Source organism: Podarcis tiliguerta (assembly GCF_965153285.1).
Source record: "Podarcis tiliguerta genome assembly, chromosome: 4".
NCBI classification, from domain to species: Eukaryota; Metazoa; Chordata; class Lepidosauria; order Squamata; family Lacertidae; genus Podarcis; species Podarcis tiliguerta.
The window spans coordinates 55,291,316-55,304,419 of record NC_139537.1 but is presented as its reverse complement, the minus strand read 5'-3'; the positions used below and the strand labels follow the sequence as shown (position 1 = coordinate 55,304,419).

General features: G+C 42.7%; 1 protein-coding gene across 1 annotated transcript; it reads right to left on the bottom strand.

The window, feature by feature from the left end:
- Positions 1–1,741: 1,741 nt before the first annotated feature.
- FUNDC1 (FUN14 domain containing 1) lies at positions 1,742–11,238 on the bottom strand. The gene is made up of 5 exons (XM_083437407.1): positions 10,151–11,238; positions 6,191–6,347; positions 4,533–4,608; positions 3,268–3,396; positions 1,742–2,361 (listed from the first exon to the last, which is right to left on the bottom strand). Exons 1-5 carry the CDS (start codon positions 10,179–10,181, stop codon positions 2,284–2,286), a joined length of 471 nt encoding a protein of 156 aa, XP_083293533.1. The 5' UTR covers positions 10,182–11,238; the 3' UTR covers positions 1,742–2,283.
- Positions 11,239–13,104: the final 1,866 nt, after the last annotated feature.

The following is a 13,104-nucleotide window of genomic DNA, read 5'->3' as shown; positions in this document are numbered from 1 at the left end:
TGTTATCTTATGAGGGAGAAGGATAACAAATTAAGTTTTTAGAGGAAGGGAACGTCTGTTGCCTTTCAGATGTTGTTGGACTACAACACCTATCATCCATTGCTAATGTTGTTGTAGTGGATAGTAAATAAGAGTCCAGAAACTGGAGGGATATAGAATCATAGAATTGTAGAGTTGGAAGGGACCTTGAGGACCAACTAGTCCAGGCATCCCCAACCTGTGGCCCTCCAGATGTTTTGGCCTACAACTCCCATGAGCCCTAGCTAACAGGACCAGTGGTCAGGGATGATGGGAATTGTAGTCCAAAACATCTGGAGGGCCAAAGGTTGGGGGTGCCTGAACTAGTCCAACCCCGTGCAATGCAGGAACATGCAGCTGTCCAATATGGGGATTTAACCTGCAACCTTGGCCTTATCAGCACCGTGCTCTAACCAATTTGAGCTATTCAGGTTCCTATCATGAGTTCCAACCATTGGTTTGGTGGGGGGACAGGAGGATGGCACAAATTTTCTCCTTTGAGTATTTTAAAATCATTACCCAATATCCAAATAGAAATAACTGTAAGACGGTTGGAATGAGAAGAGGAAGAGGAGAAAAAGAGCTGAATTCTCATCAGCATCACAATGAGACTGCAGGCCAAAATAAATTAATCAAGTCTGTAGACTAGAGAAACCATGGAGAGAAAAGGTGGCCAAGAACTGAGTCCTGAGGGACAGTAACAGAGACAAGAACTGGGAAAACAACGTTATATTATTCTAAAGTATTTGCTAATGTATTGCAAGACTGAAGCGAATGCAAGAGAGGACCAGTAAACTCCAAAGAACCAAATAGTGAAGAGTGCCCAGCAAAAGTGGCATATGAAACTGGAAAACTTTTAAGCAAAGGCATCAGATTGTTTTTCTTTTTTCTTTTCATCTTCACAAGAACTGTGTAACTCAGTGGCAGCACTAGAATAGAGAATGGGGCAGTAGCCTTTACTATCACTGTGAGCTGGAGAGTAGACTTAAAAAATAATAATTTGGCCTGTAGCTTGCTCTGTACAAGTCCTTTGGCAGAAGATTCTTGGTTTGTTGCAAGCTTGCACTCTCAACCATTTCATGTACTCTTGGATACTGGAACTACAGCTTCCCAGTGTTAACAGCTAATCCTTATTTAGCTTCCGAGGGTTAAAAAGCAGTGTGTGATTTGGAACTCTTGGGTCTCCCTGCTGAAGCTAAATGCCTACAGAGATGCAGGGAAGAAGCCAACTCTTACATATACAAATCACAGTTTTAGCTGCATCCTTGGTCACTGGTCCATTTACTCCATCTTTGCTTGCAAGTGCATTATACACACGCATATGTCCTTTTGTATTCTGAACACTTGCTCCTTGTCTTCCCAGTATACTGGCAGCAGTTTCCAACACCACTTGTCCTGACCAAGCCACCTTTCTAAGAATGCTCCCTCATTGTACTGCACCCGAGAAAGTAAACTGTACAGCCTGGTTGCACATAGGGATCTTTTCATATATATTTCTCCATTGGACACTTGTTTGCATCTTGAAGCTATTCCTGGAGCAATCCTAAAAGCTGCTACCACTAAAATGTTTCCTGGAAATGGGTCATTCCTGCAATTTGCTTATAAACAATCCTCTCATTTTTACATTTGCTATTGCCCACAATCTGCTTGTGTGATTGATGATGGAACCACATCAAGTTGATACAACATATGAAAACACACGAAAGCAAAGATCAGACACTGATTGATCTTCACCCTTTAATAGGTTCACAATTGCCTGTTACTTCATCTTTGCAAAAAGGTATTACTGATGTACACATTATTTTTATTGCAGTGTTTTCTACAGAAGATGGCTAGTTCTGCGCTTGAAGCACAATATACACATTTAGTCATAGGCATGATTAAACACAGCATGGGATTGTCTTAAACAATAATAAAAATATATCCCTAAAATTGAGGGGGGGGGGAGATGTAGAGCCAAAAGATAGCTTATTAAATATGCTGAATTCTGCATGGAGATACAATAAAAAAAATTCATGACAAAAGTTAGCCAGTTCTTGTTCCTTCAGGAATGCTATGCAACACACTGTAGATTTTTCAGCAAACCTGTTTCAGCAAGCTTAAGGAGGCAAAAGCCTAAAATGCAAAATACTCAAGATTTGTCTGGCAAATCCATCCATCTTGCTCTGGAGTGATTAGAGAGCGACTCAGACTGCCTCACTTAAGAACTGTGTGTTGCTACCCTTCTTCATTATCATGGTTAAGCCAGCAGGAAGAGAAATGTCCTTAAGATGCAAGGCCCAACAAGAAGCCGCCGACAAACCCGCCAGATACAACTATGTTCTGTTTAAGGAATTCTGTTGTCTGAAAAGGAAAGAGAGTTCACTATAGACTGTGGAAATGGCATTACAGCAAATTTTTTTAAAAAAACCATTTTTAAAATAAACAAATACTTTTTGCACTCAGATAACCACCAGAGTTACAGAGTACTGTAACTCTGGGCAGAGCTTTGTTAGTTGTGGAAAGATTGTTCATTGTTTTAAAAAGGAACTATCTACCTTAGTCTTGAATTATAAGTCTATAATGCTTGTGTAGAAGGCATCTGCAACCACCCTGGGACATTTCAAATGCTTTACAATGTTTTATCATAAATACTTTAAATAATGAACCCCTAAATAAAAATTCCAGAGGAGTAGTCTGTTGCAAGAAAATCTGTAGTCCTTAGGCACCTTTAAAAGGCTAACAAATGTATTGTGGCATACAGTTTTGTGCATTTGATGCACCAGAGTTTATGCCAAAGTACATTTTTTTTTAGTTTTTTAAGGTGGCATTTGTTCTCAAATTAAAAACCTATTTCTAAGGAAATATAATTGTTTCATGGATACAGACATCTGATTCTTTAAGGGCCAATGGAAGACTGAATAAATAAAATATGCTATAGAACCAGTCAAAAGGCCTCCAGGCACCAAACAGTCAAACATTCAAGTCAGGCAATATACCCAAGTGAAGGACTCTTCGCATGGGGGTTGGGGACTGCATTCCCTCCCTTCTTGCTGAAGTCCAGGGTAAAGCAAAGGCCATCTGGGGCACAGCACACAGAAGTGTGCAGCCCAAAGCTTTACTCAGCACCCCTTTTCCTGGAGACAAGGGTCATCTAACATACCATAGGTTGTTAAGATACGGAACATCTGGAAACCCAACATCACATCAAGGCCGCAGCAAAAGCAATATTCAAAAGCAATATTCAAAAGCAAGTAAGACATGATTTACCTCCTCAATCAATGTGTTGATTTCAGGAGCTGCCTTGTTTGCTCGTTTTTTGAGTTGCTTCTTTGCTTTGTTTACATCTTTTTCAACCCTTTTCCAGTCAACCTGTACATAGCCACTATGACTAGCAATCTAGGAAAAGTAAAAGACAGACATCTGAGGAGGTAGAGCAAAAAAAATTCTCAATACATTTAAGGAAATGTACTCATTTAGGAAACTATTATCTGCTAAAAATAGGTCACCTTCCACATTTTGTAACAACATAATCCCCCTAGACTGTATATATCTTTAAACTTTTAATTTTAAGATAAATCAGCAGAGAGATTGAAATAAATATTTAAAGGCTAGAATAGTATTTAAGGGCCACTTAAAACCTCTCAGTTTGTTTACAGAATCTATTTTTGGCTTACAGTCATAATGTCTTTAATGGTACATTTACATACGGGAATCCTAATCCTTGCTGAAGGCCAGCTTGCAGCGGGGGGGGGGAGGGGGGCATTTAGGATGGGGTGGAAGTGTGGCTCCACTTGCAAGGAAAAGCTGTACTAGTTGGATGGTCCACCCACACTGGAGGCCCTTGATACATCCACACAGAGCTCAACAGGCACAGAAGTACCACCAGCAGTGGGACTCATTCAGCAGCATTCTGGGGCATATCATATTGCCCTGGAATGATGAATCCAAAGTCCTCTCTCTTCTTTGTCAGTCTCCTTAACTGAGCCAGCCCGAAACTCATGCCCAACACTGGGGGTAGGGCTTAAAACTATCAGTGAGGGGAACACACACACCCCCAACCAAAAAAAAATGGCTTCCATGTTCCACCCTGGCCAGAGCAAATAGCACTTTCCACTTATGATTGCTATGTTATATTTTACAAAATACCCCCCTTAATGTCTCATACTTAAATAAGAGACATGAAAACTCTTAATGCTAAATGTTACAAGGTAACTATGTTCACGTTGTGTAGTCATATTTACAAAATGAGAATAATGAGATTTTCAGAGAGACTTTAATTTTTAAAGTGTGCGCGTGTAAATGAGATAGACTGACCGACCGACACTTCTTCAACCCAAACTCTAACGTTTTATTATGGGCACTTCTCACATGGATTTTAGCAGAGCTGTACCAGCAAGAGGAGATCTGAGAAATACCTTCCAGGGACCACTTTCAGCTGTTGTTACAGCCTCCACTTCCCTTTCTGTTTACTGAGCAGTTAACTTGCCTATATTCAAATCATAGCACTTTCTAAATAATTAAAGTCTGCATACTTGTAGCAAGAGAAAGCCGCCGCCTACTGCAGTCGCTGCAAGTTTTCCAACCTTCTGGAATAAAAATCCTGCACACCTTGGAGGAACGAGAGAGAAAAAGGAAAAGACAAATTAACAATGCAATCTTATACACATCTACTCAGAACTAAGAACCTCCAAGTTCAATAGGGTTTATTCCTAGGAAAGTGTTATTGGATTACAGTCTGAGTTGTCAAACTGTGCATACTTACTGGGCTCACAACATATTTACTTCCAAGTAAATGTGCACAGGAGAATAGGCAAAGAGGATAATCTGATAATTGGTTACTGTGTTCCAGAATTCTCATTCTCGTGCTCAAGATTGTGCATTTTGAAACTCTCTAACTGAATACTGTTGGCAAGTGTAGAATCTCATGGGATAAGAAATATGCAGGAACTCTCATTATTCTCATTGGCAACCCAGACAGAGCAACATGAGACTAACAGCACAACAAGAGATATGATTTAGTGGTCTTTGCAAAATATGAGGCTAGAATCTACTTTCCTGAATAAATAAGCCTACATGACATTACTGCATGCAATCAGTTACAGTGGTACCTCGGGTTACAGACGCTTCAGGTTACAGACTCCGCTAACCCAGGGTTAAGAACTTTGTTTTAGGATGAGAACAGAAATCATGTAGCGGCAGCACGGTGGCAGCAGGAGGCCCCATTAGCTAAAGGGGTGTCTCAGGTTAAGAACGGCCCTCCAGAACGAATTAAATTCTTAACGCAAGGTACCACTGTACTTGAGTGTTAACTTCTATAGGTGGATCCTGTTGATCAAACTAATCTGTGATAAAGATGCTGATGGATATAAACTGCATTGTCATAATATAATTTACACCATATTCTGAATACTTTCTTTTTAGGTTAGGTCCCTTAATGCTGTGGAACTTGTGAAGATTATTTTTTCTACCTAGTCTTTGAACAATCCTTAATATCTAGCTCTATTTTATTTTGCATTCTGAACAGCAACATTACGGTGCCACAGGAGGGTGGTTTCACTTTACCAACCCACTTTTATTTCCAAATCTTTTAATGAAACCAAAGTTAATTAAATAAATACTGAACTATAATACCTCATTTATAAGCATTTTAGGTTGCAAGGTGTAAATGTAAAAGTATGAAGTCACACTCAGAGTAGGTCCATTGAAATCAATGGTCTAAACCAGGCTTCCTCAACCTCGGCACTCCAGATGTTTTGAGACTACAATTCCCATCATCCCTGACAACTAGTCCTGCTAGCTTGGGATCATGGGAGTTGTAGGCCAAAAACATCTGGAGGGCCGAGGTTGAGGAAGCCTGAACTAAAGTAACTTCAATCCATTGATTTCATTGGTCCCAGTCCAATTCAACTGACACTGAATATCACCCATTATCTTTAGTCACAGTTAAAAACGCCAACTATTCAAATCCAGTCTCATAATCAATTGTGCCATCCCTGCCCTATCTTAAAAAAAAGATAGCAATTTCTTCTCCAATATATTTTGAAAACTGCTTATAAGAATGTTTGAAACCTCTTTTACTAGTTCAGTGTGATCTCAGAAATGCAAAACTTATATCACTTTAAAAATACTTCCAGAAGAAAATTGTTCTATTAAAAACACACTACAGTATTTAAAAACAATTGGTTCTCACCAGCCTGATACGCCACCCATTACAATCTGAGTAGCTACAGAATACTTTTCTACAATAGGTCCAGAATTCCTGCCAAACACTCGGTTCCACCAATGATGGCGCCTTGCATATTCCGTTAAATCCAGTACTTCGTATGAATCCTCATCACTGTCATGCTCTTTAAAAGAGAAATTGATAGTTAGTTTCCCTCTACACTTTTAAAAAAAGAGTAAATGCCTTGCAGCTCTCAGCAATGCTAATTCACAAACATATGCCTGATGAAAGTGATTTAACTGAACACACTAATAATCCAGCTGTTCAGGAAGAGCAAGCTATATAAAAACAACTGGGAGATATTACTCTAATTATTTATATTAATCTCCTTCCACATAAATCCCGTGGCAGTGTACAAATTTTAAGAACAGCAGCTTTTTAAAACAAAAAATATGAGAAGGTGAGTTTAAAAACAAGACGAATTGGACACCAATGGCAGGGACCCATTCATATAGCTGGGAAAGCTTGAAAAAACAAAAATGTTTTCAGTTGTTTCTGGAAAGTGGAGAGAGCGTCTGCATGCTGTTCCACAGAACAGGAGCAGTCATAATAAAGCCCTGTTCCAATGATATCCACTCACTTGCACTACAGGACTTCTGGTTTCTCTTTTCCTTTTCCCTCCTCCAGTCCCTTGCAAGCTCCCCAAATCTGTTCTAGGGGGTCCCCCACCCTCCGCAGATTTTGGGGGGTGCCTATGGGGCTGCAGGGGGCAGGAGAGGAAGGAAAAGCCCTGTTGCACAAGTAGATGCCTCCTCACACTATGCAGGATCTCACCTACTGCATTTTCTTAATTATATGAATATTGATAAAGATAAAAAGGCTATACATTCGAATGTACAATTTGAGAGTACTATGGAAAGGCAACAAAACTGCTAGATTTCTAAGCTTATTAGATAACGGGTCCCATTCAGTTTAAGAAATATAAGGCATGTGGATATATATGTTGTGGATATAAAATGTTTGCTTATGTGGCACTAATCTGAGAACACTCAGGAATCCACAAAGCAGAATACTAGCAAGTCAACTAAGGCCACTATACTGTAAATATTTCAGATAGCACCCTTCATTTTCTGCAGTGTGATATATGTGTTTCAGTGACATGCAATCATTGAACATGTCCTACCATTAGTCTCCATGGCCATTCCAAGGCCTTAACCTGCAGGTTTACCTCCAGTTCTCCTCTTTACACATTAAACACACATGCATACAAAAATAGGCACATCCCTGCAGTGTTACCAAAATGCAGAGATGGCAACAACAACCAAAGTACTCAGAAGAAGTTCCGTGCAAGAAAGAAAGGGAAACCAAAGGCACACAGACACATAAGCAATATACATATATATATATATATGAGAGATATGTATATGTGTGTATGTGCGTGCACACACACTCACACACGCTCCTACTGCAGCCAGATTTTCACGTTCTTTCAGCAGTTCCTTTAAAAAATTGAAAAAGGAAAGCCAAGACACTCACAATTTTTAAAATCATGTCATGGATTGGTGGAGCATTAAGTCTGTATTTTGTACTTCAACATAATGGGAGAATACTCAAAAGAGATTTCACAGCAAAGAAAATCAAAAGAGCTAGGATGAAAATGAACACTAGCCTTCATTTCCTGTGCAGTAAATCTGTCAAACGTGATCCCTAAGGATATAAGTTTTTAGGGTCATTAGGTGAAGGACACCAATGCCATTCTGTCGGAGCTCAAAATCCCCATAACTTATAATGTCATGGGTTTAGTGTGAGCCCTAAATTATCTATGCTTTCCAGTGTCATTCACAGCTGACATTTCCTCAACACCTACCTAAAATATTTAAAATTATAAATAAAATAATTCTCCCTAAGGCATTCGAAGTGTAAATAACACTAACCTCAGTTATGCAAAATTAAAGGAATGAAAAGCCAAAGAGCTGCAAGGCAGCCAAAGGGAGCAACTTTCAATCTCTGAATAAAGGGGAGTGGAGTGGCATCACACATGGCAAGTGGCTGAGCACTCATTTCTCATTTTGAGCCATGGAGGACATTTGCTTTACTAACACCCAAACACCAGGTGTGGATTCCCTGCCTGCCCAGGTGGGCAAGACCAGCAAAGACAATGCATCGACTTTCTTGCCATCAGCATGAGAATACTCATGCAGCCTGGGTAGCCAACATGGTGCCTTCAAGGTGTTGTTGGGACTACAGCTCTCATCATTCCTCTCATCATGCTGGCTGGGGCTGGAGGGAGCTAGAGTACAACCATGTCTGGAGGGCACCAAGTTGGCTTCTCCTATCATACAACAAAAAGACTAAATTCAGGTAAATGTCGTATGAAGCTGGAAGCGCAGGCAGCTACATCAAGGATGGAAGAGATGAAACATAAAATAAAAGACAGCCGTTAACACATACCCAGAACAGCTTGCATGCAACATTACTTAATCTGGAATAACTACAACCATTCATTAACACGGATTAGAAAACACACACCTCACCCACAAGAACAAGTGGTGCGAGCAGAAGAATCTATCCTTTTAAATTCTTTACTATTCTGACTTCATATTAGTACCTACATAAAATATGCCAAGTGATAACTGTTCCACATGTAGCCATCTTCTCTCTGTATGTGACACCTTAGTCACTGCACAGCCTTACCCTAAGAGTCATTTCACTCATGGTAGAGCAACAAACCCGTTTGCCAGCCAATCTCTTCTCTCAGGCAGGCACACCTGTATGATATATATGCTTTTTGGTGCCTGTCTATCACAGCCACGCTTTAAATTTTAGGGGACTCATGAGGGGAAATAGCCGTACACCTAAAAGCAGTAATCTGAAAACTAGACTAGGGGACGGAGTGGATAGGGTGACAAAAGAGCAACTGTATTTTTGCTTCCTCGGAGAAACCAAATCCTCCCCCTCTTAATTTCTCCAGCAAATACACTGCATTGTTGCACTATCCTGGATGTTAATTTTTTGTGTTGAATCTCAATCAGAGTCAAAATCTGAGTCAAAACAATCAGTCTCGCAACACCGTGAAAACTAACTAATGTATTTATTATACCGTATGTTTTTGTGGACTCAAGCCCACATGGATGCATCTAACAAAGTGGGCTTGAGACCATGAAAGTTTATGCTGTAATAAATACACCAGTTAAGTGTTTTTAAGGCGTAATGAGGCTTTGACTGAAGTAAATTAGTGTTGGATGAACCTACCAAAAGCTAATACTCCATACTCTAAGCCACAGAGCCTCCAGAGTCAGCAGCATGCGTCTGAATGCTAGCGGCTGGGAAGCTACCAGCAGGAAATGGTTCTGCTTGTTAGAATCATAGAATTGTTGAGCCGGAAGGGACCCCAAGGGTCATCCAGTCCAACCCACTGTGAGCTCCCTATGGGCATCTGGGTAGCCACTGATCCTAAAGTAGGTGCAATTTTTTTTAATCAGACCCAGCAGGCCTCTTATTATGGCCAACCCTCAGCACACTTACTAAATAAGTGAGAACCACTGAGCACAGAGAAGCTTACTTCCGAGTAAGCCTAATTAGGCTGGCACTGCTAGAAAATGTCCTGGCTGGAGGAGGCCCCTAAGAGCGCCCTGACCCTCTCCGCCTCTAACTAGGCAGCCTGCCTCTACATTTGTGCCCCCCCACCCTCCGCCCCCTTGGGCAAGGGGTCTGCGCAAGCCCCGCCTCCTCTGGAGCCGCGCGCATCCAGCCAGGCCGCCCCAGCCCCACGGATTGGGGGTGGGCGAAAGGGCAGGGCAGGATTGAGAGAGAGAGAAGCCCGGGAAGAGGCGGGCGAGTGGGGCTCCCAAGTCGAGACGACTGACCAGCTCCTCCATCAACCGGCTCCGTCTCTCTGCGCAAGGCAGGCCATCTCCGCTCTGGGAGGCTCGAGCGCCATGGAAACTGCGCCAGGCGGCCCTGGAGGAAGCCGGGCTCTCAACTGACCTGAGGCGGAGCGAGCTCTCCGAGACGCCATATTAGCAACTGGGGAGGACGGGCGGGAGGGGCGGGGGGGGAAGAGTGAGGCAGCCTCAACTGCTCCGCCCACTCGCAGCTCTACAACATTCCACCTCCGCCCCCCCTCAGGGGAAAAAAAATCGAGGGCTCCGGCAGCAGCGCATGCGCGACCCGAGGAGAAAAACCAGTAAAAGCGTTTTTGTAAGACTCTCCTCGGGGCCCCCGGCTGTCATGGAGTCGCGTCGCCGCAGAAGCTACTCGCGCGGGATTATGGGAGTTGTGGTTTTGAGTTCCCTTCTGCTTCAAGTGTGCCGAGGTAGAGGGCCTGCCCGGAGAACCGGACCATCCGGGTTCCTTGCGCGCTGTGAAAGCGAAGCGCTGCGCAACCGCCCCGTTTCTGGAGCGCGCAAAGCGCCGCAGGGCAGCGCAGATCTCCCTGAATCCCAAACGTTTGCAGAACGCGGTGTTGCCACAGACTGGTTTACTGGGTGAAACTGCAAAATACAAGTGAAAACCAATTAGAAGCAGCAAGATCAGGTCTTCGGGCCATTCACCATCCCTTCTAACCCAGTGCTTCTTTTTCTAAAAGAATAATAATGTTTAGGTGTTTCCTACTCATATTGAAATACTGCCCTTCAATGAGGCCAAACTTCACAAAATGTTTAGGGGTATATGTACCCCTGCATCCCCCCCAGAAAAAACACTGGTCTAACCTTCCTCACAGGACTGTTGTGAGGCTGAAATGGGGTGGAGGAGAACTAGGTATACCATTTTAAGGTCCTTGGAAGAAAAAGGTGGTATATAAATAAGTAATGAAACCAGACAATGAAATAGAGTTTAAAAGGACTGGACAATAAAAATACACCAGAGTAGGCAGTAGGTGAACCTCACCAGGACACCAGTGTAGGAGGCAAGGTGGAACAGAATTGAATTAGGCTTTTGGCAAGGAGCACATGATCACTAGAGCCCATTATATTACTTCACAGGCTGCTGAGTAGGAAATTCCCTGTACACGCACATACACTGGATTCTCTGAATGCACACACAGGAATCAACTTTTCAGATGCAGTGTTTTCTGGTTGGCAGGCGCTGGGACCGAACGACGGGAGTGCACCTCACCGCGAGATTCGAACCGCCGACCATGCGATCGGCAAGTCCTAGGCGCTGAGGTTTTACGTACAGCGCCACCCGCGTCCCGACCTATCTTTGGCCTACCTTAAATGTTTTTTTCTAACCATGACCGCAAGAAGCATCAAATGGCTGGATCCTTTTAATTTCCCACAGTGTGACGTAATATAATTTTGGGGCAAAGGGGAAACGGTGGCAAGTTGTTCAATACATTACCTTTCACATAGGATATACCTCTGATGGCATTTCAGTGAGATGCAACATACAACCTTAAGAAAGCAATTCCCATGGGAAAATTGATGCAGTTACTTCTGCTTGGAACCATGTTCTATGCTATACAAATGCTCCCAAAACATTTTCTGTGCCAATCCAAACATTAGTAAATCATGAGTCACTCCCCTACAAAAGAGCCAAGAGATTGTACAATAAAGAACAGAAACACTGTCCCTTTTTAGTATTGCTTTCAAATGCCAGGATAGGCTCATACCTTCATTGGACCAACCAAAATGTCACAAAAAATAGCAAACAAGCTTTCCTGATATTCAGAATTGTTTATCAGACTAGATGTTTAAGCAGTGGCAGGGGTGTGGGAGCAAAAGAGAGAAACTGGCTTGAAAGACACATTCCCAGTGCCTTCCTATTTCCCCACACACTAGAAGCCAAGGATGGCAGAATTGGGCAACAGCCCAAAGAGCATAAAAGGGAGCTGGGCCAACAGCAGGATCAGACCACTCAGCCTTCAGACACCCCAGTCCTCAACCCTCTACAGTCCTTTGCCCAAGGTGGTTGTGATAAACTCAAGTCCATTTCTCCCATGAGCTTCCATATGTTCCCACCATACATGCCCCACAACCTTATTAAAACCAATGTATCTTGCTCTGTTCTACAGCTGAGCAACAAATAGCCACAATACCATACCAGGCAAACCAGTGTTTGGTACTCAACTACATCCGCCATGGGGAATGCATAATGGAAGTCTGCAGTAGCTTGTGGCTGTGCACTTTGAGCCACTTTAGCGCACGGGTTCTGACTTAAGCTACACAAAGCGCAAGGTGAATTCATTATTTATTATAAGCAAATGAGATGAATTTAGGTCAGCTGCAGGTGAAACCATCGTCAACACACAATGACCCTTGGTAAGGGAGCAACAGAAAAGTAACAGGATGCGTGCCAAGTGAACAAGGAAAGGAAAGGTTCTTAAACTAGTTGAAAATGCAAATTTTTGGAACCAAAAGGCAAACACATGTCAAATTCTCTCTGCAAGGCCATTTATCTCATTTTGAAAAGCTCTCATGCTTTTCAAGCTAACTTTTAACATTAGCATTAAAAGTTATTAAATGGTTGCATGAGCTGAAGGTCAGTCACACACCCATCCTTCTGCCACTGGAAAGCCTCTCTGAAGGATAGGATGTGGACTCCTGAGCAGTTTGAGCTATGACTATCACCATTGGAACAACAGTAGTGATGATATAGGGAAATTATTCAAAATCTGCTGGAGGAACACTTCTACCGCTGCCTGATTTGGAGAGGTTCCTCTCTCCCACTGCAACCACCTGCAACACAGTTCATGCTGATCCAGAGGGTCATTACAAGAGCCTGTGCAAAGGGAAAATAGATTGTCCAAGCAGCTTTCCTGCACCCTTCATGGGTTCTGAGCAGATGACAGACCTGCAACAATCCACAGGTAACCTTGAATCTAGTTGGCACTCCCCAATTAATGTGTCCAAAATGTGCGCTTCTAGAGCACCAGTGAGGGGTGTATGTAGGGGCGTACGAGGTGGGGGGTGGGCCGCTCCGGGTGCCACTTGGGGTGA

What these genes read in the sequence shown, in the direction of transcription:
- FUNDC1 (XM_083437407.1), bottom strand. Translation starts at nt 10,181, where the DNA reads ATGGCGTCTCGGAGAGCTCGCTCCGCCTCAG. An exon ending in ATGGGTGGCGTATCAGGCTG is followed by an intron (nt 4,609 to 6,190) that starts GTGAGAACCAAT and finishes CGTTCCTCCAAG; the next exon opens with GTGTGCAGGATTTTTATTCC. An exon ending in TCAACACATTGATTGAGGAG is followed by an intron (nt 2,362 to 3,267) that starts GTAAATCATGTC and finishes TTTCCTTTTCAG; the next exon opens with ACAACAGAATTCCTTAAACA.